The sequence below is a fragment of the Podarcis liolepis genome, assembly GCF_965112155.1.
Source record: "Podarcis liolepis genome assembly, chromosome: 8".
Lineage (NCBI taxonomy): Eukaryota > Metazoa > Chordata > Lepidosauria > Squamata > Lacertidae > Podarcis > Podarcis liolepis.
The window spans coordinates 83,660,760-83,688,754 of NC_139560.1; the positions used below are offsets into that span (position 1 = coordinate 83,660,760).

At 45.7% G+C, this 27,995-nt stretch overlaps 2 protein-coding genes across 2 annotated transcripts; one reads left to right on the forward strand and one right to left on the reverse strand.

The window, feature by feature from the left end:
* Positions 1–210: 210 nt before the first annotated feature.
* PCDH12 (protocadherin 12) lies at positions 211–9,143 on the forward strand. Its single transcript, XM_083519106.1, has 4 exons — positions 211–4,710; positions 5,819–5,916; positions 6,766–6,878; positions 8,400–9,143. The coding sequence occupies exons 1-4, from the start codon at positions 2,011–2,013 to the stop codon at positions 8,687–8,689; spliced, it is 3,201 nt and encodes a 1,066-aa protein (XP_083375232.1). The 5' UTR covers positions 211–2,010; the 3' UTR covers positions 8,690–9,143.
* On the reverse strand, positions 9,092–27,992 carry DELE1 (DAP3 binding cell death enhancer 1). The gene is made up of 11 exons (XM_083519496.1): positions 27,833–27,992; positions 27,628–27,745; positions 21,034–21,109; positions 20,441–20,576; positions 20,054–20,194; positions 18,616–18,677; positions 14,191–14,284; positions 12,142–12,284; positions 10,897–11,055; positions 10,170–10,287; positions 9,092–10,057 (listed from the first exon to the last, which is right to left on the reverse strand). The coding sequence occupies exons 1-11, from the start codon at positions 27,882–27,884 to the stop codon at positions 9,810–9,812; spliced, it is 1,347 nt and encodes a 448-aa protein (XP_083375622.1). The 5' UTR covers positions 27,885–27,992; the 3' UTR covers positions 9,092–9,809.
* Positions 27,993–27,995: the final 3 nt, after the last annotated feature.

A 27,995-nucleotide genomic window follows, 5' to 3' on the forward strand; every position in this document is an offset into this window, starting at 1 on the left:
CGCTAGAAGGCCATGAAAATTTGTGTCCCGGGCTTTTTAGACTCATCTACCCATCTGACCCATGGGACGCGGGTGGCGCTGTGGGTTAAACCACAGAGCCTAGGACTTGCCGATCAGAAGGTCAGCGGTTTGAATCCCTGTGATGGGGTGAGCTCCTGTTGCTCGGTCCCTGCTCCTGCCAACCTAGCAGTTCGAAGTAGTAGATAAATAGGTAGCACTCCGGCGGGAAGGTAAATGCCGTTTCTATGTGCTGCTCTGGTTCACCAGAAGCGGCTTAGTCACGCTGGCCACATGACCCAGAAGCTGTACGCTGGCTCCCTCGGCCAGTAAAGCAAGATGAGCGTCACAACCCCTGAGTCGGTTACGACTGGACCTAATGGTCAGGGGTCCCTTTACCTTTACCCATCTGAAGCCAAAGTGGCACATTGGGTTTCAGATGTGATTTCCCCCCGCCAGCTCTCCTACCCCACTGTAGGAGCTTTGGAGGGGATTGTGTATTTAAGTGGGAAGGTAAATGTGAGGGGCTATGGGTTACAGTTCTTGGATTCCCTGACAAAGCAATCCTGAGACAATATATCTGGGAACTTGTATCTTCAGATGTGCTAAATAAGCTTTTTTTGGTTTCCCCAACCCACCTCAAGAACCTTTTTGCTGGCAATCTTTGCAGCAAGATCTTCTAACAGAGAGCCACAGTCAGCGATTTAACTTAGTGATGTTAGCGCTCCCTCTGCTGCACAATCTTTATTAAGAACTGGATTCTTTAATCCAGAGAAAATAATACTTGGTGGATGATGTTAACATGGTAACTGTGTTTGCTTACATGATTCACAATGTCTCTCCCTTTTGTTGACATTCCCGCCCACCTCCCGGTGCATAGGAACAGGCATATTTCCTTTTCTTGTTCCATATTTTCTCTGTAAAATGACACGCAGTGTGGTGGTCCTCTTTAAACAAATAACAAAAACGGGAAGTACGGGCAACGCTGCTGCTTCCTCATGTGAAATTCCTTCTTTCCTCATCTCTTTCATAATCACAAACAGCTGTAGTTTCTCATATTGATGGACCTCGTGTCTTTGTAAAGGGTTTATATTTTGCAGTTTGCAACATCCGTTCTCAGTTTAAACAGTGTGCAGGGGGGTTAAGACATAATGGGACAGTCAGAGTGGTGGACAGTGTTCAAGAGAGAATAGGAGCAGGGGCAGCTGTAATCAGGGTACAATAAAATTTATTATTATGTTTTTATTGTAATTTTACTGGTGTTAGCCGCCCTGAACCCAGCTCTAGCCGGGGAGGGTGGGGTAAAAATAAAATGTATTATTATTATTATTATTATTATTATTATTATTATTATTATTATTATTACATATGGGGAGAAGAAGTAGGGTTGTCCTTGCTGTCACATTTAGCAGGTGATAATAGTGATCTCCGTGCCACTAAACACTTCATCCTGTTGATTTTGGCAGGTGAGCCTACTGTTCACACTATACAAGAACACCTTGGGGAAGAGGGGGCAGATCCCTAGAATCTGATCCAAGCAGATCCATGTGTGTTGTTTGCTTTGACATATCTAGGTTAGGTATAGGCTCACCACGCCCTAGACTTGTGCATTACCTCTGCTCTGGGATGTAGGCGAGACCACTCGTGTTCCCAGCTTCCTTGCAAATCCCACCTAGAGCTGGCCATTGTGCAGCTGGTATACCTCCCCTTTCCTGTAGGTGGAGTTTCCCTAGGAAATGGCCTTGGCAGGAAGCTGCAGGGCGAAGTCTACATTTCTAGGGGGGCAGAATACACGGGCTCTGCTCTTTCCAAGCCCCCAGCTCAGGGGGGGTTGAGCGCTAGCAAGAGAAGCAGCTGTACAATCGCTGGCATTATCTGGAGAGACTGATCTTCCTGCAGCAGAAAGGTAGAAATGGATCTTGCCTCTAAGGAAGGCTTTGTGTTCTTTTGGAGTCTTTAGACCTTTAGTCAACTTTCAGACCAACCCCACGTACAGAGGGGTTGAAATTTGCAATGCCACCATTCAGAAGAATGTCCTTGGCGTTATGTGTTCCGATATTGTGCTCTTTTTTTCTGCTGATGGATTGTCAGGAAGTTTCTACGTTCACCATGCGGTATCAGATTCTGGAGGAAGTACAGCCTGGGACTGTTCTGGGAAGGCTGTCGGAAGAAATTGGCCGGACAGAGGGCAGTTGGGGAACCTTTCAGCTGCTTCAGTCTTCTGCAGTGTTTCCCATACAGATGGACTCTCGAGACGGTTTGCTGAGCACCACAGGGAGGCTGAACAGGGAGCAGCTGTGCCACCACAGAGACCCGTGTGTCCTCTCATTCAGCGTTCTAGCGGCCCAATACTTCACCCTGATCCATGTGGAGATCCACGTCTTGGACATCAACGACAATAGGCCTCGGTTTCCTCAAGCGGCACTGGAGCTGGAGATATCTGAAAGTGTATCCTTACAGACTCGAATCCCTTTGGGCCGAGCCCTGGACCCAGATGCTGGCTCTAATGGTTTCTGTTCCTACTTCTTGTCACCCAGTGAGCACTTTGCCTTAGAGGTCACAGCCGGTTCTGACGGAACTCAGCAGGCAGAGCTGGTGGTCATTAAAGAAGTGGACCGGGAGCTCTACTCCTCGTTTGAGTTGGTCTTGACTGCAGTTGATCACGGAGTGCCCCCTAGATCTGGGACCACTGTTGTGACTGTGCATGTTCTGGACTCCAATGATAACAGCCCCACGTTTGCCCAGGGTTCTGTGTCAGTGGAGATCAGGGAAGATGCTTTACCCGGGACTTTTCTGATCAACCTCACTGCCACTGACCCTGATCAAGGACCTAACGGAGAGATTGAATACTCCTTCAGCAAACATGTTTCAGAGGAGGTGCTAAGAACGTTTGCTGTGGAGCGTCACACAGGCAGTGTCCTTTTGCAGCAGTCACTGGATTATGAGAAGAACTCAGCCTATGAGTTGGAGGTGCAAGCCAGAGACCAGGGTGCCAACTCCATTCCAGCTCACTGCAAGCTCTTCATACGTGTTCTGGATGTCAATGACAATACGCCCGAGATCCAAGTCACCTGGGCGAAACAAGCAGCCGTATTATCAGAAGCTCAACCCCAGGGCAGCTTTGTTGCTCTAGTGACAGCATTTGACCCCGATTCAGGCCGTAATGGGCAGGTGGATTGTTACCTCAGGCAAGGTGAAGAACACTTTGCCTTGAAAAGGTTCTCGCCTGGCAGCTACATGTTGCTAACAAATGCCCCCTTGGACAGGGAGAGCTGGACACAGCACCACCTGACCTTGCTGGTCCAGGATCAAGGGACCCCATTGCTGGCCACAACCAGACATTTCACTGTCCATGTCAGTGATGTCAACGACAACATGCCCTGCTTTGAAACCAACCATTATCATGTTTCCATTGCAGAGAACAGTGAGCCGCCTTCTGTTTTAGTTATGGTCAGGGCCCAAGACGCAGACTCAGGCCTTAATGGGAAAGTTGTGTACAGAATCCCAGATCCACTAGTTCTAGAGTGGCTCACTATTGATGCCAGCACTGGGGAAATCAGAGCCCATGCGGCTTTTGATGCCGAGAAGATTACCAGCCTTGACTTCCTTGTAATAGCAGAAGATATGGGCCAGCCTCAGCTATCAGCCAACGTTTCCGTGACGGTCACTGTGCTTGATGTGAATGACAATTCCCCAGTGGTAATAAAGCCAGAGCTGGAAGGTGGCCGTGCAAGTGTCACTGCCCTTGTGGATCCTGACACTGGACATGTGCTGGTGCCCAAGGAAGAAGGGAGCTCCGAACTAGCTGCCTCGGTTAATGCACCCCTTCTGCTCACTATACTGGCAACCGATGCAGACTCCGGTCTGAATGGGACGTTGCTCTACAGCATCCTGAGTGGCAACGAAGCCGGAATCTGTGTCCTTGATCCCCAGTCTGGGCAGCTTTATCTGAATGGTAGCAATGCTAGCAGCCTTTTGGGCAGGGAATGGGACCTGCTGATATCTGTGAGTGACCGAGGCCCGGTGCCACTCTCCACCAGATTTCTGGTGAAGATCACATTCAAGAGCCATTGTGAGCGCATGCCTGATTCTTTCCCGGTGTCCCAGCCCCTCAGCCCCTCTGTGGTGACAGGGATCTGCCTTCTAGGGTTGCTTGCCATCTCTTTGGTAGGCTTGGGGCTGATTATGTCCCTGTGCAAAAGGGAGAAGCACGGCAGCATGGCATATAACTGTCGGGAAGCAGAGCAGGCTTACAGCCAACAGCAGCCGAAGAAACCCCCCAAACCCATCCAGAAAGCAGACATCCATGTCGTGCCTGTGCTGCGGCAGGAGGATGTCCAGCAGCCTCCGGCTGAGATAGAGAATCCATCGGAAGCTGCCTGGCTTAAGGCCTTGGGGGTGCCATGCCACATGACGCCCACACTGTACAGGACCCTCAGGAACCAGAGAAATTCCAGCAGCCTTGCTGAGCAGGCTCCTTGCTATGCACAAAGGTTCAGAAGCCCCACCGCTCGGGATGTGCAGCCCACAGATAAAAAACTGCTCGACTCCATCTTCTGGCCTAAAGACCACTTGTCGGAAAAGGCTATGGCAGGTCCAGAGGAGGCTCCTAGTCGCCAGCACATCTTGAGAAGCCTTGTGAGGCTTTCTCTGGCAGCTCTTGCTGAGCAAGGCCCTGGAGGACAACTAGCCATGGAATCTGCCCCCGTCCAGGTAAGAGACTTCAGGACGGGAATAGGGTGGGTTGTGGGAAAGGGGTAGGTACCACAGAATAGGGATATATAGTCATCCATCTCTTGTGGGTGGTGATGCATAGTTGGCTATTGAAATAAATATAAATTATATTATGCTTCCTTTTCAGATTCAAGTAATTTTGTTTTCAAAGTGGTAGACAAGGCTCCAGATGCCAACAAACGGATAGGCTTACTGAGCGCAGTTTTCTTCTACTCTTTTTGCCTAACCTTGTAAAACAGGTTCCTCTATAGCTGATGGAGCGAGGAAATAACAGGTCCTTCTGTTCAAGAAAGCCGTGACAAACTAGTCAATAGGATCTGGCAGAATTTTATTTTTGCACCCATTTCTGTGTTTTCTTTATCTGAGCAGTAAACACTTGTAGCAGGATTGATTTCTACCCCTTTTACTTCAGCATTGCTTACAGGGCAGTCCTGTGCAGGAAGTTTACTTGGAAGCTATGTCCCATGGTGTGTAACGGGGATTGCTCTGTATTATGTGTCTAGGATTTCAGCCTCACATATGTCACTCTGGTTTTACAAATCACTGTCCAGTGGCAGCTTCTGTTTTGTAACTTCCTGCCACTTCACCTATCATCCTTTTAATCTGTATAGTGACAGATCCCAGAGAGACGAGGGACGAAAGGAATTGGGAGCCCAGGCTTCAAAACACTTAGCTGTGGCACTGCATGGCTACATCTTTGAGCTGCCAGTGGTGGGCAAGGGGTGAGATTTAGTTCCTCCGCTGTTCTATTCAGGGTTGCTAGATTTATAAGCAGTGCCAACCTACGTAGGCTTGCAATTAGAGTGTGCATTAGAAATTACTCAGAGGAAACTGTCCAACTTGGCAAGTTCAGCACCATTCAAACCACTGTAACGCTGCAGCGGTTGTCAGCTTTGCATGATGGGTGGTAGCTGCTGTGAGTAAACAGAAATGCAGATAGACACAAATGGCTTGTTTTCTTGCAGAGAAGGGAAGAGCACTAGACATTATAAATAGCTCAAGCGGAGCATAGGGGAGTGGGGATATCCTGTTAGGAAACAGCTCTGGTCAGGATTGTATGCGGATACCGGCTCTTCCTGTCTTTCAGCAAATCTCGCAGTTGTTGTCTCTACTGCATCAGGGCCAAGTGCAGCCTAAGCCCAACCACAGAGGGAACAAGTACACTGCCAAGAATGCTTCTTGCAGGTGAGTTTTGTGCAGCTTATATGCCCAGCCTTGTAAAGCAGCTTTTCTCCTTCACTGGAAATGACTGGCCTATCCCTCATGTCCTGTAGAAACTTGTCTCCCTATCACTGGTGTTAGGTTTGCCCACTGTTTAATAGGTCCTGTACCTTTAAAGATAAGGGACGTGGGTGGCGCTGTGGTCTAAACCACAGAGCCTAGGGCTTGCTGATCAGAAGTCAGCAATTTGAATCCCTGAGACGGGGTGAGCTCCCATTGCTCAGTCCCTGCTCCTGCCCACCTAGCAGTTCGGAAGCATGTCAAGGGCAAGTAGATAAATAGGTACCACTCCGGCGGGAAGGTAAATGCCATTTCAGTGTGCTGCTCTGGTTCACCAGAAGCAGCTTAGTCATGACCTGGAAGCTGTCTGCAGACAAACGCCAGCTCCCTCGGTCTATAGAGCGAGATGAACGTGCAACCTGAGTCATCCGCAACTGGACCTAACGGTCAGGGGCACCTTTACCTTTACATTTAAAGAGCCAGGCACTTTTGCTGAGAGGAAGTCTTCGGTAGAGGTGCAGCCAGTTCCTACATTTTTTTTAAGAGTTGACTGATATTGTGCTGAATGTCTAAAGAACTGAATGTCTAATGGTTCTCTTACAATGAAGGTTGTATAAGGCATAGTACTGTGGTTTTGTTTATTAACAGTTAATGCACATTCTCTCTTATCCACTGCTGCTGTTGGGCATATCCCCTTAGGCTTGTCACTGTGGGATCTCTGCAAAGCGCAGGCTGAGCAGGACAATGGAAGGGACAGTTTCTCCTGTGTTGGGTGAAGACCCAATCACTTAAGATGCTTCTCCTTTTCCACAGGAACCCCAATTCAAATGTTGAGGATCTCATCACCAAGGAGGGCAGCGGCTGTGAACATCATGATTGGGAGCTGCTGGGAAAGGAGCTAGGGAACCTCCTGGACTGCCCATCTGGTGAGATACCATCACTCGTGTCTCCTCCGTCTCGGTGGTGCAGTCTCTGAAGCTGTATCCTAGCTGATCTTATCCTTTCACGGGCCCATCACGTAATGGCTGACTAGGCATAGAAACGTTTCTGTCTCTAATCCCTGTTCTGTGATATGCTACCTATGCTACCCATATGCTACCTAGGAAAAGACACAGGAAGAGTAGTGCATTGCTGGGATCCTCTTCCTAGTGATCAAGGAAGAATAATAGAATTATAGAGAGTTGGAAGGGACCCCTGCGGGTCATCTAGCCCAACCCCCTGCAATGCAGGAATCCCAACTAAAGCATCCATGACAGATGGCCGTCCAACCTCCAAGGAAGGAGGTAGACAGGCTTATCTATTTATTTAAAATACTCTCTTTTTCTCCAAGCTCAAGGTAGCATACATGGTTCTCATCCTCTTCATTTACCGTATTTTTCGCCCTATAGGACGCACTTTTTCCCCTCCAAAAATGAAGGGGAAATGTGTGTGTGTCCTATGGGGCGAATGCAGGCTTTTGCTGAAGCCTGGAGAGCAAGAGGGATCGGTGCGCACCAACCCCTCTCACTCTCCAGGCTTCAGGAAGCTCTGCGCAACCCTCGGGAGACCGGCTCCGAGGGTTGCGCAGAGCTGCCTGCAGTCCCGGGATCAGCACAGCTCTGCACGGCCACCGGGAGCGAAGTCCCGCCCCGCTCCGGATGGCCGCGCAGAGCTGCCTGCAGTCCCGGGATCAGCGCACTTCTCCCCATCGCCAGCCCCACAAGCTCGGGGGACAGCGGGGAGGCAGAGCGTGCCTTCCCATTGTTCCCCGACCTGGTTCTTCCAGCCCCGCACCTGGGGGGAAAATAATTTTTTCCCCCTTTATTCCCCCCCCAAAAAACTAGGTGCGTCCTATGGGCCGGAGCGTCCTATGGGGCGCAAAGTACGGTAATCTCCACAACAAGCCTGTGAGGTAGGGTCAGCTGAGAGGCAGTGACTCCTTCAAGGTCCACCCAGTGAGCTTCAGGGAGTTGAACTCTGGTCCCCCAAGTCTCTGTCCATCGCTCTAACCCAGGCACAGGAAAACCCCCCCGGCCCTCCAGATGTTTGGGACTACAATTCCCATCATCCCTAGCTAACAGGACCAGTGGTCAGGGATGATGGGAATTGTAGTCCCAAACACCTGGAGGGCTGGAGTTTGCCTATGCCTGCTCTAACCACTATACCACACTGGCTCTCTGTGTAAAATCCTGAGTACATAATTCATTCTGCTTCCGCTAGAAATGGAGGGGGCATCAGTTACGTCAACCGCTGATGAACAACAAAAATCTTATTGTGGTGTGTCCCCCGACCCACAAATCATTGGAAACATTAAGGGGTAGAAATTTGCTTTTGATTTTAAAACGAGTAATGAGATTAACATGATGCACAGTTCTGAAATCAGTACTCGCATGGAATTACAGGACTCGTGTAGCCCCGAGTCTATCCTTATCAATGAAGCCTCATTTATTCTTTCCCCCACCCTGTAGGGCTGGATCTTGATCAGCTGAACGTGGAAGACCCAGCATGGATGGCGAGGCTGTCCTTTCCCATCTCAACTGACTACAAGGACAATATTGTCTCACCAGGGGCAGTACCGTCTCCACTGAGCGAGGAAACCACAGGCAGAGATGAACCTCACACTTTTGCAACCTTTGGCAAAGCAGCTGGGCACAAGCCAAACTCAGAGGAGCCCAGGCTCTCCAGTACCTTCCTCTCAGAGATGAATACACTTTTTGAGAAGATCTTGGCTCAGAAAGTCAGTCCCCAGGTAGATTGATGATTGGGGCTCTTGAGCAACTCTCAGAATGTAGCGAGCCTCAAGATCTGACTAGAGATGATGTGGGGGCTGAAACGGACAGTGCTTTGGGCAACAGAACTGGCAATTGCAGTAGCAAGGAGACCTTCACCTCTTCCGGAACAACTACTAGCGGCCAGTCCTCTTTGTTCTTACCACATCCCTGCTGCAGGAAATCAGCATGCCTCTATGGGACAATGAAAGGCAAACTGGAGCATAAGGCTCCCTGCCCACCCCCTCCCGGCCACTATTTAATTATTTTGAATTGAGTGGGAGCAGGAGCTAAGGTAAGGAAATGCTGCTTCTTGGTCAGGCACTGAGTCTCCAGCAGGTGCTTCTTACCTATTACCAGGCTTTAATACAACAAAGAAATTTAGAAGCTGCTGCTTGAGTCCGTTATTTATTTATAATAAAAATAAAACTCTCAGGAACCAAATTCTGTTCTTTGAATTATTCAGTCTACCTCCCAAACTCCACTTCCTGTTTTTATTCTATTGCATTAAAATTTCCTTCCCATTAGAAAGGTCCTTTCGCTCCCTTAAGATTCTGAAACGTGGCTAAAAATCTCCTTTCTGAAATGAAGGGGAGAATCAGCAGAATTCCTTGTGCAATTAACAAATTCAGTAAGCTCAAATCTTTTAGAGAAAGAAGACTAGGGCAGACTCCTTCCCCAATTTCTGACTACAGTGTGAAATCGCTTGCCTGATTTTCAGAAACCATTTATGATTGTATCCCCTTTTTACATGGGATGTGCAAGTCCACATCTACTTAACTTCAGCACCAAGTGCTTTAAGACTTGGCCCTCAAAACTGCAGTCTATAGGCTCCCCGTGTTCATTTTGCGGATGCAACATTTGCTTCCATGGTGCAAGGGTCACTCAGCAGGAACCCTGTATCCTGACTCCATTCACAGGTGGATAGCCTAGGTGGATAGCCTCCACTGTATCATTATGCTGTGGGCAAATTGTCAAATAAGAAGTTATACATTTAGGAAGAGACGGAAACAGGTGCCGGCTATGCCCATGTGATTTGCCTCTTAAAAGGATCACTGTGGCAGCCAGTAACAGCCACCATCTAGAGCAGAAAGTTTCTCATTAGCCATGTTATCCAACTGCTACTCCTGAAGACCACGCTAAAGACTGCAGCTTGAGGTTATCTGGGAAAGCTGTGGTAGGCATGCAGTTTGCAGAGCTATTTGCTGCATCCCTAAGGCTTCCTGTGCTCCAGGAGTGAAGCAGGCCAAAAGCTGGCTGTCCAAAGTGAGAAGCCGGCAGCTGATCCAGGAGCTGAAGGCAAGGGCTGGATGAAGAGGTTTTTGCTGCCAGTGGTGACTGGTCCCGGATCTGTGTAGCTAAGTGAGAGAGAATATCACATAATTATCACAACTGCAGTAGCCAACATTTCATTCATTCTCCAGTAAGCACCATTTCCACACCATTCCGCCCCCCGCCCCAACTCAGTACCTGCTATCTCCTCCTGTGCCATTACTTTGATTCTCTCCTGTGCAGCCTTGGAGCCAGCAGCTGCTGCTTCCTGGTAACGCTGTCTTGCTGTCGGTGAGTTCTGGGAGACTCCAGTGCCCTTTTCATAGCAAACACACAAATGAAAGCTGCTTGAGAAATCCTACATGCAAGTACATGTGTATAAAGAGCATTAATCATCCACTCCAATGCACCTGAAATGCAGTATATTATTATTTTAGAACCATCCAATTCAAGGCAAAAGACCATGCTTAAGCTGTAAACACCGCCCTGGGCCTTTCCACATGCACTGCCTTTTAAAAAACTGCAAATTCTCCAAAGCCAGATCTATCACTGCATAATTAAAAAGAAAAGCCCAGCTGCCAAGGCTTATGTTCACTTTAAAAATACCTAGATTGTGGCAGATACTGGGCTGCCATTTGTTTTAGTGAACTGAAGAATAGCTATCAAGGAACAAAGAAAGCCTAGCAAAAACAGAGGCATAGCAGCTCATGGATCTTGTGTTTGTGGCCAGATGGAAAGCAAGAGGAGTGGATAGTTGTGCAGCCTGCATTAAAATGCCTTGACTGAGCCAGGTGAGCACCTCTTCACCTAAGCATGCCAAACAGCTAAACTGTAAAGAGCAAAAGAAAAGGATTCTCATGTCACCCATCGACAGCCTACTTCTACTTCTGAACAGTACGCCATATCTCTCCAAGCTGATGTTCACCTCTGTCAGCCCAGTAGCGCATTCGTCCAACAAACCCACGCCTTCCTGCACATTTTCCTTCTTGTCTGCTCTTGGGCAGTGGCGGAGGAGACACTGAGTGTAGCGGTGCTGGGCCAAGGGGTGTCCCTGGCGAGCAGCCCGCTGGTAGTAGAAGACTGCCTAGAACAGAGAACAGGGACACTACTACACATCCGATAAACTGTGCTCCTGCCAGACAAGCAAGTGTTCCTCCCTGCTGGCTTCAGTCCCACGCATGATTGGCAGGAAAGTGGCCTGGCATGTTAGCCCCAACCCCATTGCAAGGAAGAACTACTACAAAGTGGAATACCTGCCTGGGGGAGGAGGGGGCAGCAGCTGGAGACTCCTTCGGACAGCCCTGACATCTTTCTCTCTCTTGCTGAATGTTTTAGCTCTCTCGTGTGAAAACATTGGCTCCTTACAGGGTAGCTTTTGACTAAGCTGCAGGCACAAGTTGCATAATGCAACTGGGGGCTCTTCTATAATGTGGACATTAAGTACCTCTACTGAGGTTCTCTTTGAGCTTCGGCATAATGGAAGATTCTTTGTAACTGAATAAATGAGTTTCTCTTGTACTGGAACACATGGAAAAGGCGCAACTTGGAGGACCGATATTTCCTGCCTAGAGCCTGACCCCCCTTTGAGCAACGACACAAAAACAAAGGAAGCTCAGGCTGCCTGGAGCAGGAGATGAACTGGGTCACTGCTGCAGTTGGAGTGGCTGCCCTCTACCCCCACCTCCATCGTTATGGCAAATGCTCCACTCTAGCCTGCCGTTGCACATAAAGCTGTTTTGTTGCTAGTTTCTTATGACAGTGAGTGTTACAGGGATAGCCATGCTCTTTTGGGATCAGCTGGGAAGACTATCAGGGAAAATCTGAGAAAGGGACACAGGAAGCTGCCTTCTACTGAGTCAGACCATTCACCTGAGCATTCCCTACAATGACCGGAAGCTGAATTCAGGGGTTTCAGGCAGGAAGCATTCCCAGCCCTACCTGAAGATGCTGGGGATTGACTCTGGGAACTTTCACATACAAATCCAATGTGTGTGATGAACTGCAGCAAGTATCCCACTGCAGGTCTCTGGGTTAAAGCTTGTGACTCAGAAAGAGAAACAAATTATGTCTCCCGACACATATGGCACACACTGAAGTTGCACCCACACTCTCCTTCCCTCTTGTGCACAGCAGGAACACACAAGCCAAGAAACAAACGGGAATAGAGGACCTTGGCCACGTTCTTCTTGGTGCCTCTTCCGTGTTCGTAGCACAATCCCACATTAAACTGGGCTTTGCTGTAATTCTGATCTGCAGCCAGCTTGAAGCAGGAAAAGGCCGTTTTCCACTGCTTGTCATGCATGTTCTCAAGCCCTGGGAAAATAATGTAAAAACAGTGGTCCAAATTCTAACCTGAGATGGTGATTGCACCTATTATCAAAGAGAGAATACCCTCAGGAGGACACTTATGCTTCAAACTATTCGCTAATTCAGAGGCTATCCTGCAGTGAAGATGAGGCAGGCAGTGGCAATTCAATATAAAATGTACTGATTCCAGTATCTCCTGTTACGCACCTTCAAATTCATTTTCAGACAAGTTCCCACTGCACTACACTACATCCAGCAAGTCCTACTATCTCTGTTTTACAGCTAAAAACACAGAAAACAGTACATACTCAGGTACTTAAGGTGGCACGGAGTATAAAATTGGACAGAGTTACGCAGCAAGCAGCTGGTCATGTAACTTCTGCAAAGTCTTCCTTTAACCTTATTTAACTAGGCAGGACATGACAATAGTGAAATAGGATGCTGTTGCAAAAAAAGCACTCTGGTGAAAAAATGTTCAAATGTACCACACTCTCACCTACTTATCTAGTCATCACAGGATGAATGCTTTTTCTTACTTAAATGGGAAATATTTCACATGTCATTTCATGTACCCAGGCACACATGGAAAGAAACTACCTTAAAGCACAGCTCCTATGAAGCTCTTTCGTATGAAGTCACACCTTTGGTACATCTAGGTATCTACATCTTGGTATCTACTCTCAACAACAGCAGTTTTCATTGAGAGAACCCCCCCCCAATGCCTTCTAACTTGAGACCCTTTGAAAACGTAGGTTGCTGAGGAATGAACCTGAGACTTTCTAGATTCAACACATGCTCTCTATCATTGCCACAAACCATTGAGCCGTGATGGTGAACCTTTTTCCCAGGTCTTCCCTACCCCCCCATGGCCACCCATCCGGCACTGCACACAAAAATGGCCATGACTGAATCCAAAGTGCACAAATTATCCCCGCTCCCCCCCGGGACAGCGTGCGAAAAATTATTAATTATTATTTCCACTCTTATAAATCAATTTCTCCCTCAAGATAGTGCAATTAATTCATTTCATCCAATTAATTCATTTCCCCCCTCAAGACAGTGCAAATCACATTATTAATTCTTCCATCTCCTCTTCCCCGCAACCCCTCCCCACAAAAAAAACTGTATAAAGGTTTATAAATCATGGTTTTTAATTAATTCATTCCCTCCCCAGCCCAGCATGTTAACTGTCTTTGTTATTATTTCAAGCTCCCTCTGTATTTTAAGACTCATCAGAAGGATTTTTGAGTTTCTCCCTGCTGCTGTGATGCTCAGGGCTCATTCACACTCCCTTCTGTGCTGCACTTCCTAGAGGAAGGTCTGTGCTTTAAAGTGCCAGGTCTGAGCACTCCCCCTCCCCCCAGTGCTTTTCCTGCGGAAACCTGCTCTTTTAACGCTGAAGCGGAACGAATGGCAATTCTCAGTTTTCTGCGGATTGCTGTTTGCTCTGATTCAGCGGTTAAGGGTGGGTTTTCATGGGGAAAGTACTGGAGTGGGGGGAGGTGTATACAAGATAACTGGCTTATACAAAGTTAGACTGGGTCATCCAAGAGAATGGAGCAAGCTAAGGTGATTTAACCAAAGACCAAGGAAAGCTTTAGCCATATAAAAAGGGGGGCAAAGAGGGAGTTTTTGCTGCATCCCAGAACAAACAGCTCTGCTCTCCCAGCAAATGTTACAAGATAAATCTATGCAGAATACTTAGGGGGCTGAGTAAACTGCATAAAACTGAAAGGAAAGGGACCTACAGAACGCTGTGCTAGATAAGTCCTTTCTCTGGGCCTGAGTCATTGCCCTTTTTAACATAAGTGAGTGGCTTAAACCTCTAGTATCTCTGTCAGGTCTATGACACAGTTGAAGGCAGAAGCCCCTGCCTGACGAAGACTGGATAAGTAACTCTATAAGCTGTTACCAAGGATGTTTGATGCCACGGAAATGCTGGCTTGAAACACCTGGTGCACTTGAGAAGCAGCTTCACCAACAGATGACTCCTCTTCCAGATTACCCTGCACAGGAGAGGCAAAAATGAAAACCGTGTATAGGTTGCCCATCTGTGGACAATCCTCTCTTTGCACTAGCTTTCACATTACAGGCATCTTCCCCACCTACATGTGTTTGAGAAAGGCGGTTTGGAAGAAATGATTGTGATGGAGTTTGGTGGATTTGGGGCAGTTTGGCTTTTTAGATGGTGCTCCCCATTATATGCAATTTCACATATAGGAAATCCGCATTTTGTGCAGGCGTTATGTTCCAAACCCGCACATTCCGCCCCTTCTGTGACATCTTTATGATGTTTTGGGGCTAGTTCCAGGTTCTGTACCAAAGAAATTCTCATACTGTGTGGCAATCCTACAGTCACCAGACATTTAACCGAAGGATCACGAAAATAAGAGAGGAAGAAGTGGGTGGTTTTCTGGAGCAACTGCGGCAATTTGCAAGTGGACAGATAAAAACTATTTCATTCTCCCACTTGTGTTGAACACAAAGTCTGATTTCCTATCACTGCTGAGAATATCAAGACTAATATACTGATAATCATATCCTCCAGCAGGAGACTGGACAGGTGGAGTCATTTCCTGAAGTGTAGACTTGTCACTGGGCTTTGGGAAACTGCTGGTCAGAATGTTGCCATAGCAGTGACCCCGCAGTTCAGAGGTGCGAACTGACAAATGTCACAAGTGGCTGTCCTGGCATTTTCACACTGCTTTGGACTGCAGACCTTGGTGACATGAAATATGCTATCCTGGCTGTGAATTTGGTACTCTTTACAAATAATCTAATATACCAACTCCATGTGAACAGGCCCCAGATGGAAAGAGGGAACTCAAAACTCAACAGAAATATAGTGTAAGAGATCAGTTCAAAATATCCAAAATTGCCATTATCCTTTCTTTCAATTGGAAATTTAGATACAATCAGATGTATCTCATGACATATGGCCGCACTTTTAATGGCTACATGCCAAAGCTCAAAATGATGCATTTTAAATCATATTCTCCATCTCTTCAGAACAGATTCCTTCTTTATCATGTTACATGTTTGTTGCACAGTTATTGTAGAACAGAATGGTATTGCTTACACACAAAAACTGTACTACTTTTCTAGAATGCATGCTAAATTTGCAGTAGTAGAAGAAAATGCTCTTGGAGTTTGCTTCAGAACTGAATTGTGGTTGCATGTCTGTGCGTTAACTGACCTACATTTAAACAAATGTCCCTTTCTTGTAAGTCTTGATCAAACTAATTTTGTATCTGGGGTGTTTAGTCAAGATTCCCTGGAGGAATTTCCCTCAAAGATTCTTGGGAACTATAGTTCATTAAGGGTGCTGAGAGTTGCTAGGAGACTTCTATTCCCCTCACGGTGGTTCATCAATCCATCCCTCTTCCCAGGGGTGTCCTAACAACTCTTAAGTCACTGATTATACTACGTCCACTGATTATACTATGTCTATGCCCTGGATCTACTAAGAGAAGACTTGGAACATGTCACAGAAGTCAGGCGGCAGGGTGGTGGTGGTGGGGGGGAGGGAAACCTCTTCCCAAGCCCTGGAAAACCACATTAGTGGGGAGATGGTCTAGGCAGTTCCACCTTTAACACTATTCCCTTCTGTTTCAGCCTGACAGCTGTGGCACTCATAACTTACTGGCACTCAAGACTTTACATGCAGCTATAGCAAGAGCAGCTCTGCTTGATCACAGGGTTCACTGAGTCCAGCCTCTCTCAATCTGGTACTAGCAATGAACATTTGGAGAATCTCTTATCATCAGATACAACATAGCTATTTCACTTCCTGTCAGATGTTTAGAGGGCTTTTTAAGTGAAGTATACACAATGGTTTTTTGCCCTCTTAACTCTTCAGTATATCCCTTATTTCTTGACATTAAAGTCAACACTTTAAATGAAGATTTCAGAAAGTTCAGAAAGTTAGCACATGCTAATTTTACTGAAGCCAAGTAAGTGTTTTATTTTTTCAGTGAATCTTTAGCAAATCTACAGAGTCAGCAATTTCAGTACTGGAATGATTTGGTGCCATCAGATGGCAGAAGTATATATTACAGGATACTCTTCATCTTGTCGGGATTAAGAGGCAGGAAGGACTGTTGCCAGAAAGCAAGATGGGTTAGTCCTTCCTTATGGAAAATTAAAAATGCTTTTGTATCAGAAGCTATAAAGCCTGGCTTGATAATAATACAAAAGATGTGAATGCAGCTCTCTGGCATGAAAAGTGTGCTTCCAGATTTGGATCCAGAAATTACCCACCTGTCCCTGGCCCCTGTGAGCACCGGTGGAGTGCGGGTAAGCAACCCCCGTTCCACCCTGCCCTGCCCCCATTCCACCCTTTGAGTGAAGTGTTTAGAGACTTTGGGGGTCACTTCCAGGTTTGGCATCATTCACATGTGCATGATTGCGCATCATTCAGACGCGTGTTAATCGGTCATTGCCCGTATTTTCCTTTTGTATGGTATTTTGAGTGCAACATGCTGCAGGAAATAATAATACAGTGGTACCTTGGTTTGCATATGTCTTGGTTTGCATACGCTTTGGATTACAAACACGTCAAACCCGGAAGTGCGTGTCCTGGTTTGCAACCTTTTTTTGGATCACAACCCATTTTTTTTGGCTTACAAACAACAATTTTTTGGCGGCCCCATTGGCGAAATCGTGCTTTGGGTTACAACTTGTTCTGGTTTACAAACGGACCTCCGGAACGGATTATGGTTGTAAACCAAGGTACCATTGTAACAACAACAACAACAATAATAATAACAACAACCTGAATTCAAGAGTACACAGCCACAGCACTGTGTGAGCTCTTGCCCCAGCCTTACTCTCCTTGCCTCTTTCATCAATCCAAACTTCTACAGTCATGATTAAAATACATCTTGTATCTTTAAACATGATTTTAGTAAAACTGGAAATCCTAGTAAGGCACTAGGTGAAAAATTCCCGAACCATGTGTCTCAGGCCTGAACAACCTGGCAGACACAGCAAGGCTGTTGTTTAAAGTTCACTATCCAGTTCCATCTCCAATCTCGGTTGTGACACCATCATTTCCCCAAGTCTCTGTTTTTCAGCCCACATCTACTTGATACCACTTAGCTGAGACACCACCACTCTCTGTTAGATATTCTCCTTACCTGGACAAGCCTACTTCCTGCTATTACCATATAGCTTCTTCTATCTGTACAGCCATGTGAACTTTCCACTTTCTTATCAGATACCACTTGGTCTTCTCTGTCCTGCTTTTTTAAAGGTTTCAGTCTCTTTCACCTATCCTTCCCTTGGGTTCCTGTATCTCATCACACTAACTCAGGCTTCCTCAAACTCAGCCCTCCAGATGTGTTTGGCCTACAACTCCCATGATCCCTAGCTAGCAGGACCAGTGGTCAGGGATGATGGAAATTGTAGTCTCAAAACATCTGGAGGGCTGAGTTTGAGGAAGCCTGTACTAACTACTCAGCCTCCTTCTGAGGCTCTGCTCCATTCTGAACCTCTCCTCACTGTTTCTGGGCAGCCTTCCCCAATGTGGTGCCCTTCACATGTTTTAGACTAAAACTTGCATAATCTTGGACCATGGGCCATGCTGGCTGGGGCTGATGGACACTGAAGTCCAAACCATCTGGAGAGTGCCAGAATGGGGAAGGCATAGGAATTTTAATCCCAGCCAAAGTTGGTATTTTCTTCTTCTTTCACAGAAGCTGGAGAACGTTCTGTTGCTAGTGGCTTTATCCCCTGAACAGTTGGAACATGCACATTGTGTGACTGCACATCAACCAACTGTTGTCAGATGAGTCAAGCCAAAATCTTTAAACACTTTTTATGTCAATGTATACAGTTTGCATTAAGTGAGCTGTCTCAATGTTTGGCACATTTCAAGAGACAAGGTATACCTGCAAATTCTGGGTAACAAAAGGAAACGTGGACAATACCGCTTCAGTAAACAAGCCAAGATTCTTCACCTGGGGTGGTGCTAGTGATCATGGCCCAAGACTGTGTTGCCTTATAGCTCAATCTACGTAGGCATATCCATTTCTTACTCTCATTGTACAATCATGTCAAGGTAGGAGTTCCAAAGCAATCATTAAAATATATGCCTTTGCTTCTACCCTGAATTTAGTTGGTCTCAAAGCTACCACGGGTGTCCCTGAAGTATACCTATATGTACATGAAATCCACATGACACTAATATGGCAAGTGGTATCAAGGTTATGCAGAGAGTGTGTTCATGCTTTCGAAAAATTCAAGACCCTTCCCTAGCTCATTATCTCATACTTCAGAAATTCTGAGCTAAATTCATGCTAAAAGCTAAGTTCCACAAAAAGAAAAGAGGCATTACCTGCAAGCGTAATAGGCATGAGTCTGGTTCAGAACCTGTGCTGGATAGGAAGAGGATGTCCCCTGCAAAAAAAACAAAAAAAGATAAGGCAATGACCGTCTGGGCCTCAACACCGAGTTGCCTTCCCTGCCATAGTTCTGGTTGCACAGATCTGGAAGTTGCAGCTTCCTCTCCTACTCTTCTGTTAAATCAGCAATATTTTGTGATATGCCTTACAGCGGACAGCTCTCTTCTACGTCCCTTCAACTAACTTTCACTCTGAATAAACCCACTGAAATTAACAGATTTAACTCAACCTTATCCATGAATTTAAATGGGTCTATTCTGACTCAACAGTCACCCTGCTCATCTTTGAGAACTCAGTCAAATAAATAATTTGGCCAGAACCGTTCTTTGCACAGCATGGGTAGCAACCTGTGGCATGAAAGTGGAATAAGGACCAAGAATCTGTGACACAATTGGACAGAAGCAGGAGAGCCCAGTCAGGTACAGCACTATACCTAGGCCTATACTGCTGCCTGTCTCCACAAAAGCTCACCAGACTGGGATGAAACCTGTGGTTAATAAGGGGGTTCCTTATTAGCAGTTGTGTGATTAGATGGGCACGCTCCTGCGCCTCCACATTACCTTAGTGTAAGAACACGTGCTTTGCATATAGCAGTCCCAGGTTCAACCCCTGGATCTTAGAGGAGGGATGGGAATTGCTATTGCAGAAACCTTGGAACACAGTTGCCACCTGGAGAAGACAGTACTGGGCTAAACAGTAATTAGTAAGGAAACTTCACTGGTTCATAGAAACAGGATTTCTCTCACATTAGCAACAAGGCTACTGTACAGCTATACCCACTCTCTCTACTGAATTGTAGAGATTCTGTAATGACCCAAATACCTGCTGATTACAAGAACCCCAAATATATTTTAATATTCCCTTTCACCTATGGCCAGAAGGTAATTACCATAATGTAAACAATTTTTCTTCTTAAATTGCAGCTATTTGTGTTACTAATAGTTTATTGATGACTATGTTGCTCATCAGTTTGTTTCAACAAGACTTTAAACTTCCTCTTTTTATAGACATTTTTAAGTCCCACTTTCTCCTTTCATTAAAAGTATGAAAATAAGGGTGATATATTCATTCTAACCTGTCTTCCCCATTATTTAACAACCCAAATAAGAACAACTGCTTTTGAAACACAAGGTACTTGACTGGAAAGTTCCATAAAGCAGCTACTGATTGGAAAGCCCGCAAGAGAATCTCCTGTTTAACCAGAGACATCTCAGGCAACCATGTCCCAAGCCAAATTCTCTCCAGGCTTCTGCCTCAGAACAGGCTGCTTGCAAGACTTGCTGATTTGCCTGTCCTCGTTTGCAGGTTTGCAGCTGGCCACTACCCCATGCCTTCTGATGTGTCTTTGCATTCTAAAATCAAGATCTGTACCTGTTTCTGAAACATGTTGATATTGTTTTGGCTGTGAAGTTTTGCTAGATGGATTCTTTGGTGCATAGCTGGAGTCGTCTCCCACGAAGAAATGTTGTTCCTCTTTCCCACTGGAGCAAGCAGAAGGGGCTGTGGGAGGGACTGAAGGAGAGGAAACATATTAAAAGTACATAGGATGCTGTCTCAATCCCTATTTTACAAAGAGAGATCTTCAAACATCTAGGAGTCTTTACAATTCTGATACAATTTTGCTGCTGGAGTTTCAAGTGCATTACATAGAGCTGAAGAGTGTGTGTGTGTGTGTGTGTGTGTGTGCGTGCGCGCGCGTGCATTCTTCCCAGCACATGATGCTCTAGACTCAACTGTGCTATTCCCTAGCAAGCTTACCTGAATGTTGACTTTGGGGCAAAACAGCAAGATGACCCTCCAATTGGTAAAACCCAACATCTCCTCCACCTGGTTGCACAGAGCTCAGCCTTCGAACATGCTTCACCAACTCCACAGCAAGAACAGCCAATGCACTCTAACAAAGGAGAGCAAGTTACAGATAGGTAGCCGTGTTGGTCTGCCATAGTCAAAATAAAAAAATTCCTTCCAGTAGCACCTTAAAGACCAACTAAGTTAGTTCTTGGTATGAGCTTTCGTGTGCATGCACACTTCTTCAGATACACTGAAACAGAAGTTGCCAGATCCTTCTATATAGTGAGAAGGTGGGGAGGGGTATTACTCAGAAGGGTGGTGGGAATGGGTGATTGGCAGATAGCTGAGATGAGCCTGTTGACGACTCTTAACGACTGCAATAGGTCTTACAGGAAAAGGCAAGGGGTGAGAAGGTGAAAAATGGAGAGCAAGGATTAGGGACTATCAGAACAGCTTTGTTAGAGGCTATATACAACTGTTCCTATTATAAAGACACCCTGGCTTCTGCCCCACAAAGCGACCACTCTCTTCTACCATGCAATCATCCCAGGCCTACTTACCAAGGTGAAGGATGTGCAGTGATGCAAGAGGTTCCCACATCCACAACTTCTGTGCTGCTGGTGCCTACCATGCCGGCTTCAGAAAGAAGGACAAGAAAAGAAAACGGGTATGGAAACCAGAAAATAAGCTTGCATTTAATTCAGCCTGCACCAAAGCTTTGGAGAAAAGGCTATGTGTGACCTACTCCAAAATCTACACTCAGACACCACCTTTTTTGTGTGGACGGGGTTACCCACCACTCAGTTTTCATATTAATATTCATCTAGGTTTCTCCTGTATGTAAGCAGAGGTAGAAAAGTTAACTGAACAATTTTCTTTTCCCCCTATGAACTATTCACCCTATGTTTGCTTCGATTTAGTGTTAGGTGGATCCAGAACAATAGCACTGGAAGCTCTGGGCAAGTGCCCAATGTATAGTGACGTTTGAGTTGAGGACATGGTTCCATCTGTGAACTTGTGTAAGCCTGACGCTGGTTGTGTTCTGCCTTTCCAGCATGGATGTAATTCAAGCTGGAGCAAAATGCAGATTTCTAGAGGATGATGAATTATTTTTTTTGGGGATTTTAGATTGCAATTATGTACTCATGATCTCCTGGATATGGCAGAAACCCCTTCCCGCCCCCCTGCCATGGCAGCAGAAGATGAGATAAACTTTAAATAAATAATTTATTTTTTTAAAAAAACTCGGTAGAGAGAAAAAGAAAACAAAAAAACCTCTGCCTACCCCTACACCTCAAGCCACCCTCATGATGCAGTAAAATATGATGCAAACCAGCACCCAGTTACAACAGCCTATGAACCCCACAGAGGGAGATAACTCAAATGCTGGAGCTATTACTTTCTTGCCTCAAGGTGTGCACACTCAGAACACCCAAGGGTGATGGTATGTAGGGAGAAAGGGCACTCTGCACAAAGCAGCCTGTCAGAGCACATAGCTAACACTCCTTTAACTAGAACCCAGATGTGTACCTTGCCATGGAACTCTAGACACAAATATTCAACAGCAACTCCCACTCCACCTCCACAACTGGAAGAAAGTACCCCACAAAGGCAGGCAGCAACCATGCCACAAGGTATTGTTTCTGCAGCTGCCCCTGGGTGCAGTTGCACATGCCTTGAACACCTGTGAATCGGAGTTGCCTATATATACACAAACACACAGAGGCATGCACTTGTGCGTGCACACACACCACTTACTTCTCAACACTGTGCTATATGTGAATACTGTGTCTTGGCCAAAATGTATTGCTTTAACACTCTGTGCTCTACCAACAGCTGGGAGCAGTGTCTCCCACAAACAGTAATCCCCACACCTAGGACAGTATGGACTCAAGTGCAGGCCAGGAAAAACTGTCCCTGCATGTGCAATGTTCCACTCGAAACCCCAAAGGGATAAGGGGGAAGTTCTGTTTAACTGAGAAATCCAAGAACAGTAATCCTTCACCTTACATGCGTTTGACTCATGCGATCTCAACAATACGATGTTGAAGGCAGACCGGAAGTTCAAAGGAAGGCAGGTAGCTTAAAAGATCTCTCTGAATTAGGTCCGCTTGGCACACCAACTTTGGAATACTCTCACAAGATCTCATGGGACAATCTGACTTTTGGGGGTGATCTCATGCCAGCACACCAAGCAGTCCTTGCTCCCCAAGCAAGGCGGAGATCTTAAAAGCTATTTTAGCACCAGGTCTGCTTTGGCAACCCAGTGTGAAAAAAGTTTTAAAGCTCTATGCTTTGCTTGCTGAGCAAGGCCCACTCAGCGTGCCAGATCTGGGAGTGCTGGGGGTGCTCTCTCCCCACCTCCTTACTTGCTAGCCATGGGGCGGATCCAAGGGCTTGATGTAACCAGGTTTCTCTTTCAGCCGGAACTCACCAGAACTCAGTTCTGGCACCTCTCAGGTGGGCAGCACTGCCATTACAGGAGAACAAGGGACGCATTCATGGTGAGTTCCAGCACCCCTTTTTCTAGAAAAATAGTGCTGTGTGAAACCCTTGGATCTGAGTCCCATGTAAGATGAGGGAATATTGTATTGCAGCTTATTTTATGGTTTACATCTATCATTTGGAGCATTATTAAAGTCTTGAAATCTAATTCCTCAGTCTTCTCTGTTTAATAACCTGTGACCATGTAATGAACTGCAGTGTTATTAAATCTGTATCAGTAATGGCTGTCCCAAGTGCCTCAGGGATTCAGGGAGGCAGTGGGACTTAGGCTGTGCTTGGAGCATGGGGTGCTAATCTGAGAACATGCACCAGCGTCCACATCAAAGCAATATTCTAATAGGGTCACTGACACAAACCACTTTCAGAACTCATCACTTTAAAAAATAAAATAAAATGCACACTAAAAATATAAAGCATTAATGGGGAGCTGCTTGAAAACAGATATATAATGCAGGTACACTCATCAGAGCCAGGACTGGCCACAGCTCCTTGCTGAGTGTATGTGTAGAGGTAGCGATGGAAAAAGAACTGGAATGACATGACCAGCTCCTCTGGCTACAAAAGAATTGCGTGGTGACAGTGGGCACTGTTTTCCAAGGAAAGCTGGCAGGCATAGCTGTTTTTTATTTATTAAGTTTCAAAACTAATATTCTGCATATACATTAACAGAAAAACAAACATGAGGCATAGGGCAATAACAATTGTTCATAATATTGCTATACTATTATATAAAGGATCAGTGCGGTTAAGCTGACAACTAAGAAGTTGAGGGTCAAAGGATTATGTTGAGAAGGATTATGGTTGCGTTTCTTCCAGCCAAGGTGAGTATGGAGCAAGTTACTTGACCCAGAGGTCCGTAACTGCCGAAGGAACAGGTGGATGTATTTGATGGGTTTTAACAAAGTCTAAAAATTCCCCACCAGACTGTCATGAAGGAGCCTGGTTCTACCTTTCCCTTTAGGAATCTGAAATGCCGTCTCAGCTTTTTTGAAATGTTTGACATCTTTTGTTCTTATATGTGATGGAAGCCACCTAGAGTGGCTGGGAAAACCCAGCCAGATGGGCAGGGTATAAATAATAAAACTATTGTTATTAAATTATTATTATTTTCCTGAAGTGCAAAGTTCCACATCTTATTCCACTAGTTTGTAATATTGAAATCAAAAGTGTCTTCCAGCATTGAGTTAGACAGTCTGGCTGCAAGAAATCAGGAAGGCATGCAGTTCTTTGGATTAACATCCCCATTTATTCCTTCAAATAGCCAGAGTAAAGCACGTTTTGGAGAAAACTTAATATGGTCTTTAATAATTTTTAAAATGTCTACTTATATCTCAAACTATATTTGTTGTTTTGGACATTCCCACCACATATGTGCGCTGTTGACTGTATTCTCTCTAAAGAGATAACGGAAAAATTGACCAGTGTAAAATACCATTTATGAGTGATTTTTAATGCCTGTTCCCTTGTAAGAACAGTGTTAGATTTAAAGGGGCCTTCCCCCCACATTCCTGACCAGGTAGCTTCATCTTTGGTTTCCCTCAGGTTCATCTCCCAATTAGATTTTAAACTTGTTTAAAATCTCATAATACAAATTCAGTAAGCTCTTAAACATTGCTACCACAAATACCTTTCCATTAGGAGAACAGATGAGTGGCATGAGAGTGGACTACAGGGTCTTGCAATAGATCTAAAAGTTGATAAACATGAAGCCATCTTACAGGTAAGGTTCCTTAATGCCAAGATTAATTGCTTTCTTGAGATTGGGCATGAATTTTGGTAAAAATATTTCAAACAATAACCCTTTGGTTGTCAAAATAATGTATTCTTAATAGAGAGGTCATTAGCTTTAGAATAGTACTTCATTGGCATTAGTGGTGAATATACGAACAGTATTTTTTCTGCCATTTTTTCCAAATGTCAAAAGAGCATTGTGTGTATGTGTTTAATATTATTACAAATTGGGTTGAACAAAAATTGAGGAAAATGTACATTTCCTATTTGAGAGTTTCCTAATTGGACCCATGTCTTGTTGGGGCAGAATATCATGCTTGCAGGCACAGGAGGGTTGAAGTAAGAGAAAGAAGAGACCTGGCCCTCTTCCAAGGCACATTAGCTCCCCCAACCCACCCTTAACTATAACTATGCCCAAAATTCATCTTTGAAACACCTGTAATGTGGAGCTGGGCAGACCAGAAGTCATAAAAGCACAGGCAACAAGAAGCTCAAAGCTTTATTTCCATAAGACTCCCAAAGATATTAAAATAACACAATCCTTGCCAAAGCTATATTGATAATCCATGTGTCTGCAGTGGGCAATATTTCCTGATCACTTTACAGTTGCCCAAATTTGACTACACTAAGGTGAAGGTAGCAAACACTCTATTGAAGAGCCCTCATGTGAAAAGTCCTCCCTCTGAAATAGCTAAGGTTTCCCCGCTCCGCACCTCACCAAAAGAACCCCAGGGTGAATAAACTTTGCAGTTTCTAAAGCCCTTTATTTGTACAGTTTTGCAACCAAAGCCAATGTGCTCTGAAAAATGAGCATGAGCTTGAAAGTCTTGTTCCAGAGAAAAAATGGCTTTGATCATTACAATCACATGCTGAGAATATAAATTGCACATATTTCCCTTTAAGCACACTGGAAATCTGCTTTAAAGAACGTAGCCTCAGGCAAACAAGAACTCTTCTTCTGGACAACTGCTTGAGCTGCCACCCATCTTGAATATCGCAGGACAGAACTAATGCTGAAAAGAGCCAAGGTTAGGGCTGGGATGGAGAACCTGTTTTCAGACTGAGAAATGAATTCTTTTTAAGCTAGCATTCCGGGGGGATACCAGTGCAAAATTAGAGCAACAAACTTTAACTTTAAGGTTGTATAGTAGACTTGTATTTACATACACTCAGACATCCCTCTCTATCCTCCATCCAAGAAGCATGATCAAAATCCAAGGACACATTCTAACCAGGGGGTGTGGTGTGGGGAGAGTCCCATTTCTGCCTTATGGCCTGGTTTTGCCCAGATTCTGGGCTTGCTGTGAGGTGTCAGTTTAGGCCAGGGGTGAGAAACTTCTGGCCTGTGGGTCAGTCTTGGTCAGCTAGGTCTCCTTCAACGAATGAACCAACGAACGAACTAAAATTATACATTTCTTATTATTATCCTCACTATAGCAAATCACAATTCTATGCCATCATTTCTAGCCAATTTGTTTTTATTAAGGCTACAGCTGTGATACCATTTAAAAAGAAAATTTGCAAAAATACAGTGGTACCTTGGTTTACAACCATAATCCGTTCCGGAGGTCTGTTTGTAAACCAAAACAGGTTGTAACTCAAGGAGCGCTTTCACCAACGGGACCTCCAAAAAAAATTCGTTCATAATCCACCCCCCCCCCCCCGTGGGTTGTAATCCAAAAAAAGATTGCAAACTGGGACATGCACTTCCAGGTTTGATGTGTTAGTAATCCAAAACGTATGCAAACCAAGACGTATACAAACCAAGATACCACTGTATGGATTTCCATCATTTCTTTTGCACTTAGAATAGTAACAATTGTTCTTACCAATCCAAATGTAGTCTAAAGTTATAAAGCACAAAATTCATGCCTTATAACTTTATTTCAGCCATGAATGGTTACTGTACAGTAATAAATGATTGCCAGTTATGTAGTCCAATTTCAGAAGGTTTTCGTTTTAATATTGTTTTTTATATATATATTGTTGGGGAAATAAACAAGAAAATTGTCGCTGTTCTTTATTTCTCCTTTTGCCCCACTGATATAGTACCTGACTATACAGGAAAGTGATTCTCTTTCTGTCAGTGATTGTTTTAGATTCCCACAAGCGATCCAACCCAAAACATGTTTCAGATTGCAAGCAAGGATAGATCTTGTTATTTTTCTGCTTTCACTGCCTTTTCAAAATCCACCCACACAGGGGCAAAGTCTGATAAAAAAGGAAACGACAGCACTTCACTTCTTTCCACATAGCCATGCCTGCTGTGTTTCTGATGCTGCTCTCTATCTGAAGTCTCTGTGTAACAGCCAAAGGTTTATTGGCTGTTTCCCAAACTTTTTGGGAGCCCCTGTGGTTTGCATGGCCCGCTAAGAAAGACGATAACCCAATAAAATTCAAAAGAGCGACCAATTAATTGCATGTTTAATTGAAATCCAATTACAAGTTCTTCTCGTTGAATTAACGTAAGGGACGAAGCTGATCCAGCAACTTTTAATAATAATAATAATATAATAATAATTTATTATTTGTACCCCGCCCATCTGGCTGGGTTTCCCCAGCCACTCTGGGCAGCTTCCATAGAAACCAAAAAACACTAAAATATCATACATTAAAAACTTCCCTGAACAAGGGAACTTTCAAGGCCTGGGGGAGGGGGTTGTCGTTTACACCTGCGCAGGTAACCCAGGGAGGCTCACCTGGCGCCATCGTTTCCCTGGGCAGCCCTTCGCCCTTTTCAGAAGCAGGTGGGATTCTTCCCGTCAGCCCTGCTTGGTGCTTTATTTTTCCTGCCTCTGCTTGCGGGCAAGACGAAGCGGCTCACAAGCCCCAATAAATAACAGTGATAACGGCAATGACAGCCCCCCCCCCCCTACGGAGAGCGCGGCTGCAGGTGCGGCGGGGTCTCGGCGCCTCACCTGTCCTCGGTTGGCGAGGGGTCTCCGTCACAGGGCCGGGCCGGGCCCACAGGCCGGTGGCGGTAGAGGGCGACGGTGCCGCCGCCGCCTCCTCCTCCTCCTCCTCCGGGGAGCCTCACTGCGCACGGGAGAGAAAGAGACAGAGATGAGGAGAGGGGCGAGAGGCCCCCGCCGCGCCCTCCCTCCGCCCCGAGGCGGGACGCACCTCCCCGGCCGAGGCTCCACAGCAGCCGCCACAGCATCGTCCCGGCGACCATAGAGAGCGGCCTGGTCGCCCCCGCCAGAGCGCCCGGCTTGCGTCAGGCTCGCGCCACGAGCGGCTGACTTCCGGGGGTCTCCGGCGAGCTCCGGGTGCCCCGCCCCTTCCT